Here is a 27,709-nt window from a genome sequence, read left to right on the forward strand (position 1 = left end):
CTTGATAAAGATCTTTAACTTGTAATTCTCTGTTATCTGATTCAATATATATAATCCACTTTGTAAATGTGATGAATGGGATGATTAAATGTATTTTGAGTAATACGAACTTAGTCTGTAGAAAGATTTCTCAATCTTGTCACTATTGAAACTTTGGGTTAGGTAATTCTTTGTTGTAGGGGGCTGTCCTATGCCTTGCAACATGTTTAGCAACATTCCTAGCCTCTACCCATTAGATGCCAATGGTACCTTTCCCAATTGTGACAACCAAAAACGTTTCCAAGTATTTTCAAATGTCCCCAGGGTACAAAATTGCCAACAGTTGAGAACCAGTGACCTACAGTATGACTATCAGAACAACAGGGATTTTAATCTTGAAAACCCTCCAAGATTATACCTGATGTGATTGGAAGGTCAGGGAATTCGAGCTTCTAATAGGAATGGAATTAACAACATAGGAATTAACAACAACATAAGAATTAACAACAACAACAACAAAAGTTCCTTGTGTTTCCACTCTTGGAGAGTCAACTAGAAGTCACTAGAGCAGTGCTTTACGATCTTTTTCTTTTTCTTTTTTTTTTCAATCTTTACAATACACATAAATCACCTAGAGAGTTTGTTAAGTAGTGATCCAAATTCAATAGTCTGGGGCAGGACTCAAGATTTGAATTTCAAACAAGTTCCTTATTGATGCTATTGGTGCTGGTCTGTGGACCACAATTGGCATACCAAGGTCTAACAAACTTGGTAGCATCTAGTAGGTCAAGAGTAACCAGCTCTCTGGAGTTCACTGTTTCCTTGAGAGAGTAATGAAAGAGAAATATAACCAGTCAGTGGGACTAATTCTCACTAATTGCCGTATTCTTTTTACATGGTCAACACATTTGAATCTATTTGAACATTGCCCTCTCACTCTACTCTTAATGAGGTTACTTGCCTCATGTATTCAATGAAATTGTGCTTTATAGAACACATTTGCTACCCAGAGAACTGTCTGAGAGGGCACTCCTCCAAGTATTAAATAATTAACCTCTTAAATGAAGAACTCTCATTGTTGGACATCATTCATACATGTCCCTTTTTAGAAAAGAAAATCCACTTAGGAATGTCTCAATAACATATATACGGATATATGCATATATTTCAGCCAATATAAACAGCAATTACCAAGGAGGAGCAAGACATATGATAAGCAGTAAATACTGCTAATTTTCTGTTTCGAACACTTGCATTCAGCTAAATCTCAATTATGTGTAATAAGGAAGAGCAGGTACAGTATGAGAAATGAATATCCACATATTGTTGATCCATGATATGATGGCAAATTAGGCAAAGAAAAAATAACACAATAACCCAACAGTTCAACTCATTTTAATAGGCACCTGTCTAGTATCTAACAGAAGTTATAAAACACAAGTAAACCTGAGGTGAGAACAGAGGAAATCTACTAGAATTCAGATCTTTGTGTTTGAAAATGACAAACAGGCAGTTTAAAACCATAATAATTCACTTTGAGATATTTGCAAGAAGCCCACCAATATCATACAGCATTCAAATAGCATACATGATCAGAGGTCACAAACAGAATAGCACCACCCACCAACACACCGCTCATTCTTTCTTCTCAGAACCGACTTAATAGTCTCATTATTTCTAGATCAAAACAACCTGCTGATTGACAATGTTTCATAACCTGCTCAAAATCTTATTTCACTACAGGCTGCTTAAAGATGGTTTGTATAATGCTGTTGTATGCAAAAGCAGCAAATCATTCCTATTCACCAAAAATGTATTGAGTGCCAACTATGGGCAAAGCACTGGGTCAGGTGTACTTAGTAGTTGACTCACTGCTGCCAGAGGGATGTCTACCACCATCAGGGGGCATTAAAACAACATTGTTGGTGAGAAGGAGATGGCTGTGCATTTTTATGGCTGTAAATTCCTACAGTCAGTTGAGAAATGGCACAACTGGGTCATAAAATGCAAGGTATAACTTTTAATAAGCAGCTCCTATATACTGGACTTTGACAACCAAGTCAGTAAAATGAGAAATTAGACATGACATATAAAACATGCTAACTATTCTTTTGGGTCATATAGTAGAAAAAATTTGTTGATTTCCAATAAACTACCATGGTAACTTGTATTAGATTTTATTGTTGAGAATTACATTTGCCATCTGTAAGAAATACGTTAGCTGTTTATCGCTATTTTTAAGGCACATGTACTAATTTTAGTATGTGTTCTATGAAGGATAATGTATCTGGGGGTTGATTTCTTTAAATTAAAAGTGGACATTTAAATGCTATTAAAATAGATTTTATTTTACTTCGCAAAAAAATTCAGTGGTATATTTAAGACAGCACAAAAAGATAATTTTTAAAACAAACCAAGAATCATTATCATGAATTAAAATTTGATATGAATGAGGATTGACTGAAAAGAAATTGTGAACTGTGAGGGAAAAAAGGACTGTTACTTGACAGTGTTTTGTTTTTGATTGTTCACTTGCGATGACCTAAAGCAACTTTCTTTGTCTCATTGTTCTTCATTTTTATCATTTGTAAACTAATTGCCCTTAAGCTCCAGAGTAGAAAACTTGTAAGAACATATTAAACCCTGGGAGACTGACTAATAGTATATAGTAGCCCGTTTGTCATATTTTACAGATTCTCAAGAGTTTTGAATCATTGTACTTCATTTTGCAAATCTTGAAAGTGAAATGAAGTGGTCGCTCTTCGTAGGATTTTTCTTATGGTTTTAAGCATTCATAAAGTTGCCTTGGATCTTCAGATGACAAGTTCCTATAACTGCAAAATAGAAATCACAATTCCTTAAGATAAGTGGCTGCAGTTAAAAGTACTAGCTGGTAATGGTTGTCAAATTCATGGAAACTAAAATGGAAGATGCCATTATCAAAGCTTAAAAGAATGGCACACATAAATTACCTAACTTAAATCAGTTTGGAATTCTAATTCTAGTGTGTAGTGTAAAATGAGTATGACTTAAAAACTCATAGATACTATCTCACAAGGTAATAACTCACAACTGCTTGGGCAAACTTTTAATTCTCCCCAGACATATCTGTTTATATTATTTAAATGTCTTAGTATTGAAATTAACTTAATGGATTACTTTAAAGATATCACAATAAAATTCCATATTGGTTATTTTCTTAAGTTGTCACTGGCAACTCAGTAGTCACATAAAAATTGATATTATTAAAATGTATTTTCAGCTGTTGACTAACTCACATACCAGTTTAGTTTCCTCATCTGTAAAACTGCAATCAGACTAAATGAAATTCGAAACCTGTATTTTCTCTAAAACTGGATTATGTTTTAACCTACTTTTACAGCAAATATTTGTAAACTGTTGCCAAAATGATTATTTAAATAGAAAAAAAGCCCTATAGTGGTGTTAAATAATTTCTGCTAGACCTGCCTTGTTGAACCAGACATCTATAAATGATACTTGGATAAATAGATATGTGAATGAAAAATTAATTAGACTAAAGAGTTTACCACAAGGCATCTTAGCAGAAACAAGGATTAGAAACCACGTTGGAAAACTCTATTCCAAACTGTCCAGAGTAAAAGGCAAAACATAAGCTATTTTGAAGTATTAGCATTTAAATTATACATCACTTTCCTCTGTTAAGATTACTTAAAAACCTAATATATTAGAAAGAGATGCATAAAAGGACATTTAAACTGTAGTAATAGTGGTTATCTTAGGGTTGTGTGATTCCACGTGATCCTTAATTTCTTCTTTGTATTCTTATATGATTTTCAAATTCTTTACAGTAAGTATGTTTTATGGAGTCAGGGGAAAAAGGTGAGAAAATTAATCTATTTTTGTACAGGCACTGAAAAAAAAATTAAATGCTTACAGGAAACCTATCATTGCTCTATTTGCTATAAAATCAAGTTATTTGCATATTTTTAATGTATCTTGCAACTTATTTGCTTGAATGTAGAATCTTGATCTCACTTTATGTCTGTCTATATTAGAAAGCATTACATTTTATAGGATATCTTTACATCTACATTATTTTCTCAAGCCACTGCTAATTTTCATGTACCAAAAATCAATACATAGAGTTAGATGATCAGATAATGCCTTATTCTTTATGAAGCAGTACTGTACTATTGCCATTTTGGTAAAAGAGAACTCATTATTAAATACAGGCCCTTCATATATGTATTCCAACTATACAGTCCACCAAAATATACAAGTCACTCACTTTATTCTCATGGTTTAAGGAATTATTTACTGTTCACTGAGAAAGAATCAAGAAATGGTAGATTCTGCTATTGGTAGTTCCCAAAACATGCCTATTTCGTCATAGAGTGTTAATGGGAGAGAAGAAAAAGTGTTAATAAGTTCTTGACTAGTATCTCTTTACAGAATGATAAAGGAAGGCAAACTTACCATTATTTTCCTTCCCATTTTTATGTTTTCAGAAAACAGGGAGTTATCGAAAAGATTCAAGAGAGATAAGAAATGAATTTTTCTGTTACTTCCATTGAGGGAAATGAACTAGCATATAGTTTGATTATTGTTTTTGCCTTAATAGTTTCTAGCTCTATGGAAACAGTAAGATTTTGAATGAAACTTGCCTCATGAGAGAGACAGCTTTTGCCAAATATATTTTATTCTAATGTTTTCAATAATTAGGAAATGTGTTAAAACCTTAAAGGAAGAAAATCATAATAATAGCATAAAATTCTGGTTTAGCAAAGCATCCCATTTTGAATACTGCAATGCAATCAGTTTTTACATGTGTAAAATACTTTATAAAATCTATTTTCAACAATTTAATGTACTAAAAATAATCATACAATATTTTTAGAAGGGGTTCGATGTTTCTATAGAAAACGTGGCTTCTCCTATTGGTTATCTAAGCAGTCCAGATATTCTGGGTTCTATGGTCAATCCAAAGCATTCCCAATGGAAGACCAAACTGTTCTGTAACAATATATCCTCCAGTAGAGGATTGCTTTCAGGATAAATGCTGCAGCTCTTAACGAAAAGGAGTAAAATGGCAGTGCCACCTTGACTCTGACAATTTTCTCTCAAGAGATGTTTTGTAACATTCCATCTGTGCCTGTCTATTTGTATGACATGTTCAGAAGGAAATTCTTTGTAGAGGGAAAGCAAATATTTTTTTTTCTTCTAAGAGATTTTCTTTTAGGCATCAGTAAAGTTTGACACCTTGATATACAATGGTCCTGTCTTCTGAGCTGATCGCCTGAGGCCTATTTTCCTCTTTATTATAGCAATATCTTCCTTCTTAGTCTGGTTTCTCCCCCATTACACTCAATCTTATAAGATCTAAGATGAAGGAGGCTACATATGAATACTTTCAACATTTGTATGTGTGCAAATCTGTAATGGCTGTGTACATCCCACGTTATGGTCTTTAGATAGACCTATTTTAAACATTGCTTTTATAATTCGAAGGGGAAATATTTTCATTGATAAAGCTCTGTCTTAGTAATACCACATCATACATTTAAAAACTATGTCAGTTTTAATCTAGGGAGAATAATTGTCCTATTTCTCTGACCTAATTTTGGGAAACCTGGCTTAATTGATACTCTGATTCCTTCAAACAAATATTTATTGATAACATACATGCTAGTTGCTTTGAAAAGTAGAAAAAAACAACATATTATAGCTGAGAAATCACTACATGAATTTGCCTATCATCACCCATCATAGCATACATTCACTTTCCCTGTACTCCACACCAAACTACTTGCCAAAAAGCTTTATAGGCATTGCCTTGCATTGTGCCACAGTGTGCCCAATCCACATCTCTAAGAGCCAACAGAAACAAAAACATGCACATACACATGCACAAACACCCCAAGTGAGTTGCTCATCTATGGTTATGATACTTATAATAGAGTATTTCTTACACCCATACAAAAGGCCTGGCAGAATGACACTTAAGTGCACAATAAATATTAGCTTTTATTATTTTACTTTAAAATAATTGCTTGCATGCCTGACTCTGCAACTAGACATGATCTCCTTTAAGGCAAGAAACATATTTCATTCATTATTTTATCACTGAAACTCAAAGCACTACTCCTGGCACATCTAAGGTACTTACTAAACAAAAAGAAAGTGAATGAGTGAATGACAGGATAAAAGGAACAACAGTATCAAAGGTATAAACAATACACAATTTATTTCTAAATGCCCAGTGAATACAAACTTTTCTAGTTCTATAAGTCCATATAAGACTATATTGTCATTGGATTTATGAATGAAAGAACATTGCTAAGTATATTCTATGAAGTTGATCATTTCTCTTTAAAATAATTTTTATTACCAAATGAATGGACTGCATATTAATAAGTATACTTCATCAGTTGCTTGAACCTTCTGGTTGGCTGTCAAAATGGCTCACAGAGATATTCTTGGAATTTTAGAGAGGAAATACACAAAAATCTTAAGTTTTTATTAGAAAATTGAGTTAGTTCATCCAGTCATTCATTTATTCACCAAATATTCCTTGAGAACCTACTATGTGTCAGATAGTTTTCAAGGCACCTAGGTAGATCGATAAAAAATATGGACAAAATAGACAAATAATTTGAACTGGTAGAATTTAAATTACAGTGGGAGAAGACAAATAGCAAACAATAATAAACTTATTAATAAGAAAATTAAATATTATGCTATATAGTGATAAATGCTTACATAAAAGTAGGGAAAGAAAAGTGGATGCAAAGGTTTGTGACTTGGAATGAATGGTCAGTAGATAAAATTGGGAAGGTGTTATATTAGCAAAGACTTGAAGAAGTGAAGAGAGAGGCATGCAGAAATCTGGGAAGGAGCATTTTAATCAGAGGGAACAGCCAAAACAGAGGTCCAAAGGTAAAGGAATTGTTTAGAAGGTAAAACCATAAAGAAAACTAAATAATATAATGCAATTTGATAAGTCACAAAAAAAGCTATAGAAAATACATGTTCGAAGGAGATGAATCACTTTTAGTTGGAAAAGCTTCATTGAAATTGTAGATTTTAGCCTTACCTTGCAGGTTTGGTAGGGTTTTGATCAATGGAAAGGAGAAGTTCTAAGTTGGTACAGCATTGGGAAAACATGTCAAATTCAATTCACATTTGGAGGGATGATTCTGGCTGGAGATTAATTGACTGCTTCAATTAAAGGAGTGAAGGACTTTGAATTCCACCACAAGAGGTTTGGACTTTCTTCCATGAGCATGTAATCAGCTAACAATTACTGAAGAAAATTCCAAGGTTAGGACATGTTTTTAGAAAATTAAACTGAAGGCTTTTACAGATTACATTAGAATAAGTGTAAATAATAATTTGTTTCTTTTTTATTTTATATTAGTTTCAGGTGTACAGCATGGTTAGACATTTATATAATTTACAAAGTGATCCACCCTATTATTCTAGTACCCACCTGGCACAATGTATAGCCATTACAATATTACTGAGTATATTCCCTATGCTGTACTTCACATCCAATGTGACTATTTTGTAACTACGAATTTGTACTTCTTAATCCCTTCACCTATCCACTCAGTCCACTAACTCTGGTCCCTTCGGCAACCACCAGTTTGTTCTCTGTATCTATGAGTCTATTTTTGTTTTGTTTGTTCATTTATTTTGTTCCTTAGATTCCACATGTAAGTGAAATCATATGGTATTTGTCTTTTTCTGCCTGACTTATTTCACTTAGCATAATGTCCTCTAGGTCCATCTATGACATTGCAAATGTTAAGATTTTAAATTGTTTTATTTTTAATTAAGTTAGAATATGATATTAGTTTCAGATGTACAACATAGTGATTAGACATTATATAACTTAAAAAGTGATCACCCCAATAAATCCAGTACCCATCTGGCACTGTACATAGTTATTATAATATTATTGACTATATTCCCTATGCTGTACTTCACATTCTCATGACTATTCTGTAACTATCAATTTCCACTTCTTAATCCCTTCTCCTTTTTCAAGCAAACCTCAACTTCTTCACATTTGACAACCATCTAAATGTTCTCTGTATCTCAGTTGGTTTCTGTTTTGTTTATTTTCTTCTTTAGATTCTACTTGTAGGTGAAATAGTACAGTATTTGTCTTTCTCTATCTAACCTACTCCACTCAGCACAATACCCTCTAGGTCCATCCCTGTTGTTGCAGATGGCTGAGTAATATTCCATTATATATACATATATATATCACCTCTTCTTTATCCATTCATCCATTGATGGACACCCAGGTTGCCTCCATATCTTGGCTATTGTAAATAATGCTGCAATGAACATATGAATTCACATGTCATTTCAAAGTAGTGTTTGGGGTTTCTTCAGATAAATACCCAGAAGTGGGATAATTGAGTTCTTCTTTGTCTCTTGTTATAGCCTTTGTTTTAAAGTCTATTTTGTCTGGTGTAAGTATTGCTACCCCAGCTTTTTTTTGTTTGTTTATTTGTTTGTTTCCATTTTCATGGAACATCTTATTTCATCCCTTTACTTTCAGTCTATGTGGGTCTTTAGATCTGAAGTGAGTCTCTTGGTAGGCAGCCTATGTAAGGTCTTGTTTTCTTAATCATTCAGCCACTCTATCTTTTGATTGGAGCATTTAGTCCATTTATATTTAAAGCAACTGTTGATACCCATGTAGTTATTGCCATTTTACTCTTTACATTTTTTATCTTTTTTTTCTTTATCTTCTTCTTAAAGAAATCCCTGCAACATTTCCTGTAATACTGGCTTGGTGGTAATGAATTCCTTTAGCTTTTTCTTGTCTGGGAAGCTCTTTATCTGTCATTCGATTCTAAATGATAGCTTTGCTGGATAAAGTAGTCTTGGTTGTAGATCCTGAGTTTTCATCACGTTGAATATTTTGTGCCAGGCCCTTCTGTCCTGCATAGATTCTTTTGAGAAATCAGCTGCCAGTCTTATGGGTGCTCCCTTGAAGGTAACTGACTGCTTTTCTCTTGCGACTTTTCAGATTTTCTCTTTGCTGTTAATCTTTGGTATTTTAATCATGATGTGTCTTGGTGTGGGCCTCTTTGGGTTCATTTTGTTTCAGACTCTATGTGCTTTCCGGACTCATATGTCTACTTTCTTCACCAGGTTAGGGAAATTTTCAGTCATTATTTCTTGAAATAGGTTCTCAATTCTTAGCGCTCTCTCTCTCTCTTCTGATACCCTTATGGTGTGAATGTTAATGCACTTGAGGCTGTCTCAGAGGTCCCTTAAACTTTTTATTTTCTTTTTTTTCTGTTTGCTGTTCTGATTGGGTATTGTCTGCTATCGTATCTTCTAAATTGCTGATTTGATCTTCTGCTTCATCTAGTCTATTACTGATTCCTTCTAATGTATTCTTCATTTTAGTTATTGTATTCTTCATTTGTGACTTTTTTTATGATTTCTATGTCTTTTTTTATGCTTACTGTCTTTCCATTGACATCCACACCAAGACCATCTATTCTCCCCCTAAGTTCATTGAACATCCTTATAACCAGTGTTTTGAACTCTCTATCTCATATGTTGCTTGCTTCCATTTCATTTAGTTCTTTCTCTGGAGTTTTCTCCTGTTTCATTTACAGCATGTTTTTTGTTTCCTCATTTTAGTTGTCTCTCTGTGTTCGTTTCTATGTATTAGGTAGATTTGATACATCTCCCTGTCTTGGCCAGGTGGCCATATGCAATAGGTGTCCTTCGTGACCCAGTGGCACAATCTCCCTTATCACCTGTGCCTGATGCTTCTGGAGTGTCCCTTGTGTGAGTTGTGCATGTTCTCCTATTGTAGTTAAGTTTTGATTGCCATTAGCACATTATTGGGCAACATTGACTCTCAGGCTGACTGGCCGTGAGGAATGGTCACAGTTACAGCATCTGAGCTGCTGTGTGGGGGTTGACCCCACACAGTGGGATTCTTCTCAGTGGTCTTGTGTACCTGTTGAGACTACCCTTGTAGTGTGCTGCTCATGAGGCTAATCAGGTAGTGCTCTGATGTGGTATGATGCCAGCCTCTGGGCGCATTGGTTCTGTGGCTCCTTGGGAGGGGTTCTCATGCAAGCCAAGATCAGCCACTGGCTGTAACCACCCAGGGCTCCCTGGTAGGAGCTACAAAGTGATCCGTGGTTGGTTGCTGCCTGTGCTGGACCTGGAGACAAGTGAGAGAGACAATGCATTGAACTGAGGTTGGCTGCCACCAGTACTGGGCCTGGGAAGCTTAGCAAAAGGCTCAGGGCAGCCCAAGGCCTAAGGCTCCCTGCCAGCTGCCCATTAGACTCAGTAGATGCAAGAGCCTTTGGGTGGTACAGGAGTTGGTTGTGGCACGGTCCCAGGGAGTCACTGGGGTAAAGCAAACAGATTTTACCCAACCAGTGCAGATTTAGATTTGATGCCAGTCCTGAGCCTGTGACCTCTTGCAAATGTCTCAGATTACACTGAGGCTAGCCACCACCTGCCTCAGACCCACAGACAGCCAAGATTTGTTCGAGAGATACTGTAGTTCAGGCTGGGGCTGGTTGCCTGCTACCCAGCTAATTCCTGAGGTGTGCAAGAGCTGAGGCCTGTTGATTGCAGTCTAATGAGCCTCCCTGCTAAGAGCACAGAGTGGGGCTGGTTGTCAATCAATGAGATAGCCACAGGCAATTTAAGTTTGGTGGGGTGGGGTTTCAGGGAGTCACTTGGGTGGAGAGAGCCAATCTCACCAGGCCAATGCAGATTCAGAATTGGCCTTGTATGGAGAAGGCTTAACACAGGCAAGATGGCGCCTGCCTGCTGCAGGCTGCACAGGAGAGCTCAACATAGGGACAATGGTGGCTGCCCCTCCAGTCCTCCCCCAAAAGCCACACAGCTGTCTTTTTATGTATGTCTCTGAGGCCTCCCAAGTTGCTGTCTTTCCACCAGAGCCCAGGGTGAGTGTCTATGAGAGAGTGAATCCGTGTGCAGGCCTTTAACAGGATGTCTCAGTCTCCCAGTTCCTTTCATCTCACCTGGATGGATGGTCAGAATTCCCACTGATTTTTATAGCCAGATTTTGTGGGGCCTCCTTTTTCAAGCACCGGAACTCTGGGCTGGGGGCCCTAGTGTACGGCTGGGGTTCCTCACTCCTGCAGGGAAACCTCTGCAGCCAAGATATCACTTCCAATGCTCAACCACAACATGCGGGTGCAGGATCAGCTTGTTCCATGTCTCTGCCCCTTTTACCAGTTTTATTGTGTCCTCTTTATATCCTAAGCTATAGAAGTTCTGTTCAGCTAGTCTTCGAATGGTTCTCCATTTTGATTGTTCTATAATTTAGTTGTAATTTTAATGTGGTCATAAGAAGAGGCAAGCATAATATATACCTACTCTGCCATCTTGACTGGAACCTCTGTAAATAATAACATTTTAATCCAAAAGTAATCAACCCCAAATACACTCTAATTACAGTAACATTTGCAATAATGTGATCTTCCCATTGGACCTGTCTTGTATTTTTTAACATTTTATTTTGAAAAAAAAGCCTGTAAACATTACAGAAAAACTGCATAAAATAGTCTCTCCAGCTAGATTTACTAATTAACGTTTTGCCACCATTGTCTTATCTCTGTCTAGATAGATAAACAAAAAGATACAGCTACTCTCTGTATATATAACATACAACACACATTGCTGAACAACATGAGAGTGAATCACAGACATCGTGACTAAATTCTTAATGTGAATCCCCTAAAAACAAGGATATTTTCTTACAAAACCAGAGTATATTTATCAAATTCAGGAAAATTTAAAATGATAGAGTGCTATTATATATAGTTTATTTTTAATTTCAAAGATTGTCCCAATAGTATCTATTACACTATATTGCTCATCCAGAATTAGGCATTGCATTTAGTTGTTGCCCTTTTAGTCTCTTAATCTGGGATCATTTCGAGCCTTTCTTTGTCTTTCATGGCATTGCCATTTTTGAAAGGTAGAATGTCCCTCAGTTGAGTTTCTCTGATAACTTTCTCCTTTTTTGGATATTTACCTGTTTCTGGCTAGGGTGCTACATAAATGATATTGTACCTTCTTAATGTGTCACATCTGGAGGTACATGAAGTCAATTTGTTCCATTACTAGTGATGCTGATTTTGGTCACTTCTTTAAGATAGTGTCCATTTTCCTCTTAATTATTAATAAATAATCAGTGGGGAGGTACTTTAAGATGGTATGAATATCCTGCCTCATCAATCTTTAACTCAGTAATTATAGGCTCTGTTGATAATTCTTGCCTGAATCAATTATTAGGATGGCAAAACAATAATAATTCCTAACTCTGTCATTCCTTCTATATTTATCAATTAGCATTCTATTCTAAAGAAGAACTTTCCTTTTTATTAATTTATTTATAATTAATATGAACTCATGAATTCATATTTTATTCAATTACACTCATTATTCATTTTAACTCATACTTTAATACATAACATTTATGAATATTCTCTACTTCATAGGAAAAAAAATGTAACACCCTTCCTATCTGTTTGGGAAGAGCGAAATCACATTCCAAGGGTGGGCTCTAGCAAACTTTATAGAGAATGATGCATTTTTTCTTCTAGTCTTTCATTTTATTTTTCACTTTTAATAGTTTATTAACATGTGACAATTCAGTTCCAAAAGCTCATAGGAGCTTAGTCTGATTAGGCCTAATGGTGGGTCCTAGCTATTGATCATATTTGCATTCTTATTGGCAGTAAGTTAAAGCTAATTCGGTCCTTTGGCTGAAAACTTCTTTTCAAAGTGGCAATATATACTTTGAAAGTAACATTTTGCCCAAATGTTTGTTTTAGTTCGTAGATCAAGCCGCTACATTCAGAGACCATTTTCATTTTTTATTATTATTATTATTATTATTATTATTATTATTATTATTATACTTCGCTATACCTGCCTTGTTCCAAAACGCACTTCTACATGAGCAAAACTGCTGTCTTTACATGCCAGTTTATACCTTCCCAAAACATTTTCTTGCTATTATATGAATAGCAACTCAGCTTCTTAATGTGTTACCAAAAAAAATTTAACTGCGTCTAAATTGCATTGATGTATTATAGAATTGAGTTGAATATCTTTGTAGGCTAAGTATAATTATCCTCCTGCCAGGAACAAATAAGTGTTACTGCTCCAAAGAAATAAATATGCATATGAATTTAAACTGGGATCATTATATTGTCTATCATGCATTTCCCCTACAAACTTGCATTTTTCTGCATATAAATCGAAGCAGAGCATTTCAAAGGACTTTATAAATGAATGAGTCAATTCTAGGATGAACTAGAGAAGAATAAGCCACCTAAAATTTTCAGTTATACTTTAAACAAGATTATATATGTATAGAGTTGCACAATGAAAACTCCAAGTGAAGAGTTCAAAAATACACATAAACTTTGATTTAACTTTGTTAGCATCTTTACCTCTTCAAAGATACCTAGCAGAAAAAGTTTGCACACAATAACACCAAATACATACCAATTTTTTTTAAAAAAAGATCCCAAACTGTACTATTTAATTGTAGCAACATTAGTGTAAACCAAATGTATTTATTATTTGCAATGTAACCCAATATACTAAGAGATGGCATGCACTTTATTTTAATTAGCTGTTTCTTTTAAAGAGCTGCTTGGTCCAACTGTCTTGATAAGAAAAAATTATAGTCATTGTTCAAAATGCTTGTAGCAAATCTAGTTTCAAATTGAAGCAATTTGTTCCAAAAGCAGTCTACCACTGCAGCAATAATCAATGTGTTTTCCCTTAGCCCTTACTGGAGCTTTCCAAGGACTATTGTTAATTGCCTGTAACTAAATGACTGCTGGTGCCCTTAAATGTAACTTTTTGGCACTTGTTCATTTGTTGTATTTAACCAAATACTAGTTTCTCTTAGGTTTCACCTAGAAATTTTGCTTTACAATTTTCAATATTCAGTCTCAGTCCCTTAAAGGGGGCAAAGTCTATCATTTTAATAAAATAACACAAAGGCAAAACAGATTTTAAAAGGTCTGCACTTTCTCTATCCATCCTCTGATGTTGAATTGTGCTGAAATGGAATCTTTCTATATTTTAAATGCTGCCACTCCAGGCAACTTGAACTTGAGCTGAAAAGCAGATTCCATTTCAAAAGGAAAATGACATTTGCTGGGGCAACACTTTTCACATTGTAATGTAAAGATAAAATATAGCAGTGGGCTCAAGTCATTTCTTTTAACTGTAACAGAATTTAACCCCTAGTAATTTTGTCTTCCCATGTGTAAGCAATAATGGGTAGCACTCATATTAATGAATGTGTCCAGCTTGGAGCAAAAGAAATGTGGAAACTAAATCTAATACACCATTTTCTTTGAGAGAGTTTACACATGCTATATAAACCGATGTGAGTAACTTAAATCAAATGGAAAAATTTTAACCTGCACATATTTATAATTTGGAGGCATATAAATTACTCTTGCCTAAAAATAATGTTGTAACTGAGGAACAAGCACTGGTGTGTGTACTGTGGGGAAAGACACATTTCTTTTCTGACTTCCAAGGATGTTATAAGAACACTATGCTTCTGCATGTGATACTACAGAAATATCGGGGGGAAATCAGAGACACTCTCAGGATCTGGGGATCAATTAGCTTCATGTAAATTCTGTTTCTTTGGACCAGTTTTTGGTATTCCCATCATTAGTAAATGACTATCATATGTCTCAGAAGACTTGGTCTTGCTTATTGCCCATACTCTAAGTATATATAACTTTCATCTGTTTGTACCTTGAAAATGTATTCCTTTGACACAAGACCACTTTGTAATTTCTAAGCTACATAACCCTGTTCTCTATTTCTCATTACATATCAGACAATAGTATTGATTGGCCTGGTGAATAGTGTATTCGAGTAGTGCACAAAATTTTTTGAGTGGCTCCGGACATCTAGACATAGGAATAATTCACATTTGGACAATTACTTCTCTAAAAATATAAAGGACTTACTTTTATACAATTTTCTCTAGCTTACACATATCTGATTTTTAAAAGATTTTTTAAAGTGTACAGAGACCAGAAGACCAGAGACCATCTGAAGAAAATAAAAATTATGCTAATTAGATTAATAGGATTATGTTTCAGTCACAGTTTTTGATTGTTTCAAGAGCTGTTTGATGTGATCTGGGTGTGTAAGGTATGCTAGATCCCCAGGCCCAATTCCATGCCTTCAGAATCAAAGGATGTGTTTAGGGGCAGCACAGAAGAATCACTGTCTGCCTGGGCACATATCTACACCATAGCAGCTTTCCTGACTCCCAGCTTTCTTTATAGCTTCTCCCCACATAGACCTTGGGTTAAAACTTATAATGGCTCTTTTTTTTACTTAAATTTATTAGAGTGGCATTGGTTAATAAAATTATGTCAGTTTCAAGTGTACAATTCAGTAATACATCATATATATATATATATATATATATATATATATATATATATATATATATATATAACATTGTGTACTCACCACCCAAAGTTAAATCTCCTTCTGTCACCATATATTTGACCCTTCTTTACCCATCTCTATCTCTCCACCCCCTTTTCCCTCTGATAACCACAAAACTGTTGTCTGTGTCCATGAGTCTCTTTTTGTTTGTCTTGTTCATTTGTTGCTTTCAGTTTTATATCCCACACAAGAAAAGATGAAATATTGCCTTTTGCAACAACATAGATGGATCACGAGATTACCATTCTAAGCAAAATAAGTCAGACAGAAAAAGTCAAGAACCATACAATGGCTCTTTTTAAAAAAAAATCAAACTTTTAAAGTATTGAAGTATGATTAACATAAAAGGCATAGATCTTAAGTGTTCAGCTCAATGAGTTTTGACAAATGTATATGCTTGTGTATCCACACCTAAAAAATGATACAGAATATTTCTTTTACCCTAGAAAGTTTCCTCTTGCCATTTTCCAATAAATTTTCCCGTCACCCATCCACAAAGCATTCATTTTTTGATTCCTGTATGGTTTATTTTGGCCTGTTCTTGGACTTCATTTAAATAGAATTATACAAAAAATATTACCTTGTGTCTGGCTGCCTTCATCTAACATAATTTTGTGGGATTCATGTATGTTGCACATATCAGTAGTTTATTCTTTTTACTGCTGCATGTATTCTATCATATGGACACAACTGTTTGTTCATTATCTCCTATTAATGAGCATTTGGGTTGTTTCCAGTTGTAGCTACTATGAATAAAGCTACTCTGACCATTCTTGTACAAGTTTCCTGTGGACATCTGCTCATATTTCCTTTGGGTAAATACTTAGGAGTGTAATTGCTACTGATAGGGTAGCTTCGTATTTAGCTTCATTAGAAACCACTTAAAATTTTCTAATATAGTAGTATCATTGGGCTCTTGCACTAGCAACGTTGGGAAGTAGAAGACAAGCATTCTCCATTATTTTTCCATTTCTTTTCTCATGCAAGAATTTTTAGAGTGATGAATTCCAACCATTTAATGCATTAAATTAGAAAACAATGAATCTTAACAGAAACCATAGTCCAAATGCTTATCTTTCCCATCATATGCAGTGCAATTTAAATCAGATTTTTTTGGTGTATAAATTAGCCTATGGGCATAAGTTAGAGTTTTATGCAGACTTCTATGTGCAGTGGAATTTAACACATATCCTGAGAAAACAAGATTCAATGTACGCCACAGAATTATCTACGTGCTTACCCTTTCTGTTCACACAGTCTTAGGAAAACAGTATACTGAAGAGTGTTTCAATATTCATTCCTAGTACTTTTGTACTATTATTTTGTGTAGTCCTTCACAAGAGTCAACAGATAAGGCTGTCTGATATTTATAAATACAAATATAAAAATTTTGTGGATGTAATTTTCAATATTTTACACTTATTATTAATTTACTTAGACTCTAAAAGATTTAATAGCTCACTTTATTTTTCTTTCTTAAATTCATAAAGTCCAATCACTTTTTATAAGATTTTTTCCTATGTGCCTTTTAATTTTAATAACAGCAGGAAAATGCACTTGATTATACAGTAGTTATGTGTGTGTTTTATTAAACTGTTGAATTAGAAATGAAGGACTAGATGATGAAAAGTATGGCTGAATTTTGTTCTGCAATCATTACAGGAAAAGTGACATCACATGCAAACACACACAAAATGTCCTTGTGAGAAAATTATGACTAAACTTTTTCAAATTAACACTGATACTGCACTTCACTCCTGATGATTTCACCCCATTTCAAGATCTCAGGAAGAATCTTGTAACCCAAGAGTAGTTGTCACTGCAAATCCATACGTTATTTTAAAGTTATAAGTCTAAGCCTACATTGACTATGTTACAAAATCGGATAACCCATTGGCGGAGTCTAAGTTACAGAATCAAAAATACCATTATTTTAGACCCATAATTTCAGGAATATTTATCTTTAATGATAATTAAGCAAACTAGTACTTTTCAAGGTAGTTGTCAACTGCGGGAAATCATGGCTACCCATCAGTAACAACATCTGGATTATTTTGATGAAGGACAACAGGCATACACAAGCAATTAGTTAAAGTAAATTTCAAAATCTCTGCATTCTGGCTTAATGTTTAAATACCAGTAGCCTTGATTTTATTACAATGTCCACGAGTTCTAAAGGAGAAAAAAGAAGTGATTTTTTATCCCCCAAATTACCTGATAATTTTTTGATGTAACATAAACAATCAAGAGATATAAGAGAATTTGTATACAGTGAATGGCAAGAAAAATCCTTTTGGCTAGAATGTAGTAATATGCCTAGTGAAAGGAGAAACAAAGGAAAAGAAAAAAAAGTAACAGTGAAAGGAAAATACCAATATAATCTGCTGTGACATCCACTAGATGGCCCACTTCTTAAACCCAAGTAAGCATTCAGCTTCAAAGCTATCATAGGCCACATTAGCACCACTTTCTTCAGAAAGATATAGGACAGGAGTCACTTCATGGCAGAGGCCAGCAGACAGTATTAATTAGGTGGTCCACCTAACACTCCATACAACATTCCAAATTGCCCTTCAAGAACTGTGCTGTTTGACCTCTCCTCTTCCCTTAGCTCCAAACCCTAGGTGAGAGATCAGGTGAGAAGGATAGATTCACATTGGGTGAGTTCAGAAGCCCTCCTGACTTAAAAGTTTTATATCAACAGGAACCAATATTTCTTTTATAAACCCATAAGCATAACTTGCAGGATTCCTACAAGGTGTATGTATGTAAGAGTTACTGCACTCAGGCAAGCCCAAAATCATTGTTTCCAATCAGGTATTTATACTTCTCAATTAAAATGCAATCCACCAACATGGAATCACAACATGGATTCGTTTTTACCATAAGCAATGTTGCTTAGCAACAGTTACCACACACCACCTCATCTGGCTACCAAGGAAACAAAGCTAGAAAGTTATCAAAAGGTCAAATTTTCATGCAGAGAGAGAAGTGGTAGTGTTAATCCATTACCCACATCTAGTCTCACCTACAAAACTGTGAAATCAAGTTGAATTTATGATTTTGGATGTAAATATGGTATAACTCTCGTGATTTTTTTTTTCTAGAGCTGATGTACACAGTTGAACTTGCTGGAGGGCTTGGTGCTATCCTTTTGCTGCTTGTTTGTTTGGTGACCATATACAAATGTTACAAAATAGAAATCATGCTCTTCTACAGGAATCATTTTGGGACTGAGGAGCTAGATGGAGGTAAGATAAGTTCCCTCTTTTAATGTTCTTTCTCAATAGTCTTTTTTGTTTCCTTTGTTTTATTAGGGGAAAGGAAAGTTACCTATGTAACCATTGATAGCAGCTCTTAGAATCTTTCAGTGTTTGGTTCGTAAATTCATCTTTTATGTGTGATACTTTGGAGTCCATAGATATATTCCTCTGAAAATTGTAAAGCAACACCTACCTTTTTTAGAATCATATTCCAAACAGCACTTGTGAATTATAAATACTGATTGCAATATTATCAGTGTGTTCATTTTCTCTTACCTTGTAATCAGTACTGAAAGATCAGTTTTACTTTTCTATAGACAAGGAGTGTCTCTTTTAATTGTGTTCCCTAGCCTACTAGTTTGAAGTGGATCTCAATTCGTTCCCTGTTTAAACTGATCAGTTATAATAAACTGTGCTGAATGTTTTAGAATTCATCCAACAGTCTTTTCAATCCTGTTTATTTAGCTGTATTTAGACAAGCTAATTTTTACTCCCAATGTCAACCAACAGATAAGAAAGTGCACAAGCACATTATTTTCATAATAATACATCTAATAGTTTTGCTGAAATTGGATAAGTAAATATTGTTTTCATAGAAATAGTAATTAATACTTGCCTCTGGTCAGTGATGAATATGTATACAATCTAAGAGGAATTTTGGGTCCAAAAATTGAACTCCTTAAACCACCCATTAGAGGATGTAAGTTTTTTTTTCCTTTTTGGTCATTTGAAAGTGATTCACATGTAAGATAAACTTGTGATATAGGAAGCATATGCAAATCAACAATAAATAGTGAGGATGGTAAAGGTTCTTCTTCATATTTATAAACTTTTTTTTTCATTGACTGTCAGTTTTGCACTAAATGGTACAAAAGAAAATGAAGCAATTGCCCATGTTACCACATTTTCAGGGGCCTCTGGAATAAATCCACAGGTAAAACTATAGGTTGTCAGACTTGTGAAGAGCATCCCCAGCACTACTTCCTTCTCTATTAGGGTGAAGTTTGTATTGTAGCGAAACTTTTTTTCTCTTTTAATTTTTAAGTGCTGAGTTGCCTATTTGTTCTTTGTTCCTAACTTTCTTGCATGTTCATACAAACGATTAAACATTTTGCTACTGCTTCAAAGAGATGTAAGAAAATTGCCAGTGTCAGAGCTATTGTTGAATGGGTACCAAGCAATGTGCTAGGCATTCTTAAAATAATTTTTGCTGAGCCTCAAAAAATTCTGAGATCAATGTTATAATCTCCATTATACCGATAAGGCAACTAAGGCTCCGAGAAGTAAATAACTTACTGAAGAAGATAAACACAAATATTACTGCATGTAGCCAAGATGGAACTTGAAAATAGGTCCATTTCCAAAGCTTTTATTATTTTATTTTTATATTTTTAGTTTTTCAATTATAGTTGACATACAATATTATATTAGTTTATTTTGTGTTCTGAATGACATGAATGATTTTACCCAAACTATCAATTTAAATGCAGTTTTTATTTGTTAATGTTCTGAATGGTAGAAGATTCTAGATGGTTTAGATCCCTCTAAACCATAGTAATATCCTATTGGGTTCTTCTACACTTGCTGTTATTATCTACTCTCCTACAATGGTGGAGAATTTCTCTGACATCATCAAATCCCCATTCTTCCTCGCTTTTCCTCAATTTTTTTCATCTTCCAAAGAAGAGATATCTGTTAAGATGAGACCCCAAGCATTTCATATTCTTGACTTGGCTTTTAAAAAATGTAATTTGAAAGTCAAAACTGAGCAATGTCTTTATCTTGACCACCTTCTTACCTCCACCAAAAGGAGAATACATAAAATACTCTTGGAAGTAAGGAAAATAAAGTGTCGGGAACAGGAAACGAAGGTTTAGCTTATGTTTTGAAGTAATTTCTTACTATGGTGATATGATAATAACAGATTCATTGACTATTTGTTGAATATTTATCAAATAAAAAATGCTGTATTGACTACTTTATTGATACTCAGAAAATCACACAACCAGAAAAACAAAACTTAAACCCAGGTCTAAATGACTCCAAATCCCAACAATTCCAGCTATTATATCAGACTGGGAGAGGAAGTATTTGGCTTCGGGGGACATATGCAGCCAGTTACTTTATCAGAAATATTCTATTTTTCTAAGATAGAACAGATTGCTGCTTTACCCCTTTGGTTTGCTCCCTCTGTGTCCCCTTCTACATAAATTTACATTTTATTGTTGCCCCTGGACTCAAGCCTTAGCGCTTTTCAAATTCTGCAATGCCTACCTTTCTAGATCACATTTACAGCCCTATGTTCAATTACCTTTATGCACAAATAAATCCTAAATGTCCTTCTCTCAGTTCCGTTATTTTAGTATCATTTTTTCTGGTACCCTAGTGGTTATTTCCACCATGATAGCTCCCAAACCCAGCTTTTAAATCACCTCCCACACTTATTTCTTGCCATCTTCCATTTTGCATTTGAAAGTTTTATATCATCCTCTACCTCATTTACTTTACTTTCTCTTTGTCTGCCAATTCTAATTAATCGTCATGGCCAGTTAATTGTACCTCTTGAAAATAGACATTCCCCTCACTCTTCATTGCAACTGCTTTGTCTATGTCTCTTATACCACCCTCTTAGCCTTCATTCTCCACCTCTCCATTTTATCCTCCACACTCTTAGCTCAGACAGCAATTGCCATTACAGGGTGACCCAACTTACATTTGCAACCTTGCCACTCCCATGGAATTTGACCAAGCAGAATTCCATTTAAAATGATATGCTGGTCTTTGGACAAACACAGCTGTTGAGAACTGACACAAGACAAAGCAGCCATCCATAATTCTCAGGTCCTTTTGGGTAAATGAGGTAACTATAATGGTTAGTGCTAGGAGAAGATTAGCTGCTCCCCACCTCCTTGATTTCATAATATAATAAAAGAGAATTTGGACAAATTTTGCTGCATATACATTTGTTAACAAACAAGCATGTAACCCAACTTATAAACTTGAAGATGTTCTAACTCTCTGTTGTGTGTGTGTTCCCAAAAAAAACCTTACAAGAAAGTTTCCCCTGAGGCAAATATGATGATATTCTAGCAGCAGGATTAGGGTAATCATTTAATGACATCTAAGAATATTTTTCATTAGAACACAGGAGATGAATCCCCCCATATCCCTCTTTAGTTCTATGGCTGGACTAATAATAATATAATAAAATTGACACAAGACTAGATTAACAGGACAGAAAACAATTTAATACATGTGCATGGGAGAATCATAATGCTCAGATCATAAATTGAGGCTCAGAGGAATGATTGAACCAGGTACCTTTTATACTTTCAGACAAATAATAAATTTAAGAGAAATTGACAGCACACAAAAAAAGTTAGTGCTAATTAGAAAGAAATTGAAGTGAAGTTTGGGTATTCATTAATGAGGAATTTAAACAAAGTAGTAAATTAGAAAAGAGGCAACAAGGATTGTTTGTACAGATTATTTGGCCCTGAGTTAATTAACTCTAGCAATACGGGGTGTCCTCCAGGTGCAGAGAGGGTACCTTTCACATAGATTTATCTCTTGCTTTTATTGGGACAGAGGTCAGAGGTTCTTGCTCTGACATTTCTTCAGTAACTTTAATTCAAAATAATCAACATACCATTGTGGGATATCTTGGAGTGGCCTCCCCTGGAGCCTAATAAAATCAAGCTTGGAACAGCTTCCCTACAGGGGCAGGCCGCTGGCCCTGCTAGATACTTGTAGGGGTGTGATGTGTCTCTAAATGATATTAAATAATCCATATGTCTTGAATAGCACTGATTTCACCATGGACAGTCCATTTCTAAGATTCATTATACTTAGTAAAAAAAGCACTAATTTTAGCAATGAAACTTGCTTTCTAACATTCATTGTGCTAATTAATGAAGCATCTACTTTTGATCAGAAATAAAGATAGTTGAAGTGCTGGTAGTGGCTGCCTCTAGTGTTGCCTTATTCTAATTAAATGCTAGCTGACCATCTTGATAAAGACAACCTACTGTCTTTAGAGTAGAACCTATACTAACACAGTATCCCACCATTTTTGCTGTAATAATTATAAGGAAAATAGTTATCATAACAATATCGTATTCTTTTGTTCCTCCATGCTTTTTCCTGGGGTTCTCTTCCATTTTGTTTTAAAGCTTGTATAAATGTAATCCTTTCTTCCTTCCTTCTTCTTTCTCCTCCCTCCCTTCTCTATCTCTGTCTTTTTCTCTCATATACAGTTCATATTTCCTCTCTAACTTAACAAAGATTTCCTTCATAGTCCAAAGATCTAGTTATTTTCTCTTTCATCTTTACTCAAATGGCACTATAGACACATTATTAGTATAGCCCTTTTCACTTTGAGTTATGAGCACTTAGTTTTGAAAGCTTACTACTTGTAGAGCATTGTGAATTCAAGATCCCTTATCTCATTTATTTATTTCTGTGAAAGGAAAGCTCAAGACAAAATCATTAAGAAAGAATTATTACTTCCAATTTTTTGCAAAGATGTTGAGATTTTAGTACTGGCTCTACAAATAAAAAATATAACACATTTAAATAAAAACATGGTTGTAAACTTATAAGTAGTCTATTAACAGGAGAAAAAAGCAAAAGCAAACAGCAGCTCTCTTAACGTGGTGATTATATTGGTAGATGTCAGTAAGGTACTGCAGAAGTTTTCATTAGGGAGTAACTTATAAATTATGAACTCATAAGTAATAAGTTCATAAAGAATGAAGTCCGAAGGCTTCATTCTTTGGAGAGGACCTAATGCTAGACAAGTGGCTCTACTTTATGTTTGTTTCCTCAGAGTGTAAACTGTTTTGTTTTTGTTTTTATTTTTGTTTATATCCCTCCGACTATGAGGTATAAGAAGCATGCTAACTCATAATGATGGCAGAGAAAGCTTATAAAAACACTATAATTGCTTATATGATTCCTACATTCAAGATGCAGAAAGAGATCTCTAGTTCTACTTTGAAAGTTGTTACAGGTATAAGACTAAATGAGTTAGAGTAATCTTTTGTAATCTTTACTCCCAACTCTTGGAAAATATTGACATCTATTCCATTTTAGGCATATGAAACAAGTTGGTATCTATGCAATCTAAAGTCACATAATTCATTTTTCTTTCTCCTTCAATTATGACATTACTATTAATTGTTTCAGGAATTATTGTCCTCATGTCCCTCAGTGGAACATAGTACTTCTGTAAATCATTTAGAAATCCTATAGGGTTTTGTTTCTGTAGTTGTTTTTTTTTTTGCTGGTGTTGATTAGATAATTTCCATACATATGATTGATCTAGAATATGTTTTTGAGTTCCAGGAAAGACCTGTAGCTATTTTTGGTATACAACTTGTCCAGTTGTAAGCTAAGTGATAGGAATCAAGCTTTCTTATCCCAAACTCTGTCTTCCCTATAGACCACTCTGCTAACTCTTACCCTTTCGAGACTTCTAACATCTACACTGCCCACTGACTTCTAAAGGTTGCAAGGGAAGGAAATTAATATCTACTGAATGCCTCCTTTGGGCCAAGCATTTTGCTATGATGAGGAGTCATTTAATCCTAGACATCTTTAGGAAAGTGCCATAAAAATCATCTTAAATGAGTAAAAAAAACTAAAGGCAGTCAAGATTTGAGCTCAGCTCAGCTGCTTTTTTCCCCCATTATACTGCACAATATATCTTTAAATCACTTCCACACTTCAGTGTTTGAGACCCTATGAATTTAAATAGTCTAGAAAAATGCCAAATAACAGAACATGTAAACGAAAACAATATTGTAAAATTTTTGAAGTGTAAAACTCAAGCAGTTTTATTTTAGAATATAATTGCCAGACATTGTCATGGAAGGATTGAAATGAAAAGTGAAATTTATTAAAATGATGACATTCAATAATCATGAAATCAAAATATTAAATTCATATAACTAATATTTGTTTATTCAAGATATATCACCTACTTATTCAGAGTTTTTATTGGAAAAATTATATCTTGGAAATGTGAAAAAGCATATGAAGGCAAATCTGGCTTAATTTTTTAAAAACTTATTTTTTTAATTACCTCAGTGCTAATTTTAATGATGATATGTTTCTTTGCTAATATACCACATGCAAATTAGAAAATCACCTTCTAAGATGAAATACACAATTTATTGTTGAGCCTTCCTCCAGTCTCATTTTGGTAACCCATTTGGTAACCCATCTGTCACAAGTCATTTTCATATATGACTTATAAATATTTGAGAATTAAAAAAATGGCTACCTACCAATAACATTTGACAACTATTTAGTAGGCATTTAAAGGTTAAAATCTCCCAAAGATCCAAATGTCGATCTCAAGCCATTTATATGGTCAGATCCAGTATAGCAACCATGCTTTTCTTGAGAAGGGAGCCTTAAATTTACATTTTCTTAAAACCTTTGATGTTCTAAAAAATCCAAACTCAGTCCTCCGAAAGAGCATTGACAAGTATCCTCTCATATATGAAGGAGAAAAATATTTATTTATCATTTTTCAAAACTACTTTTTCATTCCTGATACATAGTTCCATATTTTCCTTCATCAAGATTTCTTTAAACTCAAATTTTTATTTCTTAACTCTCCAGAATCCAAGCTTATTTTTCCCTTCAAATATATTTTTTTATAAAAATATAGTAGTTAATTCAGTCAATTGAAGGAGAAAATTCTTTTGAACTAGTTGTTTGACTTCAAGTAGCAAAGCAGCTTGCCTATTGATTGGGACAACTTACCTTCAAGTTTATATAAAACTTTACACTTTTAGTTTCCTCCCACCTACATTTTATGCTACTGTTGTCATACTTTACATTTTCTTATATCGTTTATTTACTATCAAATTATTGTAGCTAAAGTTATTTTTAATAATTTTAATGTTTATAATATAGATAAAAGTGATTTACACACCATCACTAAAGTATTAGGGTATTCTTATTTTGACTATATGTTTACCTTTACCATTGAGTTTTACATTTTTTGTGTTATCATCTTGTTACTTAGTGTCTTAATTTTAATTTGAAGAACTTCCTTTAGCACTTCTTGTAAGGCCATTCTAGTGGTGATGAACTCTCTTAGTTTTTGTTTGTCTAGGAATGTCTTTATCTCACCCTCATTTCTGAAGGACACTTTTTCTGACTATAATATTCTTGGTTGGCTTTTTTTCTTATCATTTTGATTATTTCATCTCATTCCCTCCTGGTCTTGAAGGTTTTTACAGAAAAATCCACTGATAGCCTTATGAGGGTTCCCATGTATATGATGAGTCATTTTTCTCTTGCTGCTTTCAAAATTATCTCTTTGTCTTTGAATTTTAGCATTTTAATTATAATATGTCTCAGAGTAATTTCCTTTAGTTTGATCTTGCTTTATGTCTTTTAAGTTTCCTGTACATGGATATCCATCTCTTTCTCAAGATTTGGGTATTTTTCAGTTGTTATTTCTTTAAATAAACTCTCTGCCACCTTCTCTCTCTCTTCTTTTTCTGAGATTCCTGTGATGTGAATGTTAGTTCACATGATGGTGTCCACAATTCACAAGAGTTTTCTTGATTCTTTTTCATTTTTTCTTGTTTTTGGTACCTCTATCTAATTTCAAATGTTCTGTCTTCAAGTTCTCTGATTCTTTCTTCAGCATGACCAACTTTATTTTCGAAGCTATCTATTGAATGTTTTAGTTCTATCATTGTATTCTTCAGTTTCAGCAATTCTGTTTGGTTCTTTTTTTAATTTAAAAAATTAGACATTTATACAATTTATGAAGTGATCCCCCTATTACTCTATCACCCATCTGGCACTATGCACTACCATTACAATAATATTGACTATATACTCACTATACTCACTCTATATACTATACTCTACATCTCCATGACTTTTGTCACTACTAATTTGTACTTATTTGGTTCTTTTTTTTTTTTTAATTTTATCTTTTTCCTTATTAAACTTTTCATTTTGTTCCTATATTGTTATCCTGATTTTTGTTAAATTATCTACCTGGGTTTGTCTTTCCTTTTTTTTTTTTTTTTTTTTTTTTTTTTTTTTTTTTGCATTTCATTGGGTTTCTTTAAGATTATTATTTTGAATTCTTTGTCAGGCAAATCGTGGGTTTTCACTTCTTTGGGGTTAGTTACTGGAGCTTCATTGGTTTTCTTTGGTAGTGTAATAGTTGCCTGATTCTTCTTTATCCATGTACACTTATATTAGTGCCTATGCATTTAAGAAGCAAACACTTTGTCTAGTCTTTATATACTAATTTTAGCAGGTAAACTACTCCTCCCCTCTATTCCCCAGACCAGTGGGGTTGCCTATAGAATTACAGTCATGGTTGGTTGGAGCCAGGTTTGACACTGTTTCTGGGTCTGCTGTAAGGTCCATGGTTGGAAAGAATGTTGCCAGAGTCTCAGGAAGACAAAGATCCTATCTGATCCCTGGGTAGATGTGACTGATTTCTAGTAAGTTGTTCAGTAGGCTAGCACTTGGACAAGTGTCCACTTCTGGGTCCACAGTTGGGTCCTCAGTCAGCAGGCTGAGTGATGTATGGATGGGTGTGGTTCCTGCCAGGTCCCTAGGAGGGCGTTTGCCTGCTCCCTGGTTGGGTTTCTGGGCAAGCAGGACTGGCTCTGGGCCATGAATGAGAGGATGCATACAAGGGATGTCTTATTTGGCCATCTTTTTGGTATCATTCCTGTTTTTCATTTTTTGTGTGATGTGGTAGTCAGAATCTCTCGAAAGTCATGGAAAGAGAAAAATTAATGACTATATTTGAGTTTATGAAGATTATTACAAAGAGCGTGGACTCCAGGTATTTTCCATCTCTGCAGTGAATAGAATTATAATTGAGGTTTTAAATTATAGAAAACAAAATTTAGAGAACAATGTTCAGAATAAGAAATATACTCTTGTACCACCCT

General features: G+C 34.3%; 1 protein-coding gene across 6 annotated transcripts in view; it reads left to right on the forward strand.

Annotated features, from left to right (window-relative positions):
* The window catches only part of IL1RAPL1 (interleukin 1 receptor accessory protein like 1), a 1,213,847-nt gene that overhangs the window by 1,179,640 nt on the left and 6,498 nt on the right, over window positions 1-27,709 (forward strand). For all 6 annotated transcript variants that reach the window (XM_016159491.2, XM_016159489.2, XM_036226767.1 and 3 more), the window contains one exon: window positions 18,606-18,749. In XM_016159491.2, the coding sequence (XP_016014977.1) occupies window positions 18,606-18,749 (144 nt within the window). The remainder of the gene's footprint in view (window positions 1-18,605; window positions 18,750-27,709) is intronic.

Source organism: Rousettus aegyptiacus, unplaced genomic scaffold (genome assembly GCF_014176215.1).
Source record: "Rousettus aegyptiacus isolate mRouAeg1 unplaced genomic scaffold, mRouAeg1.p scaffold_m13_p_9, whole genome shotgun sequence".
Classification (NCBI taxonomy): Eukaryota; Metazoa; Chordata; class Mammalia; order Chiroptera; family Pteropodidae; genus Rousettus; species Rousettus aegyptiacus.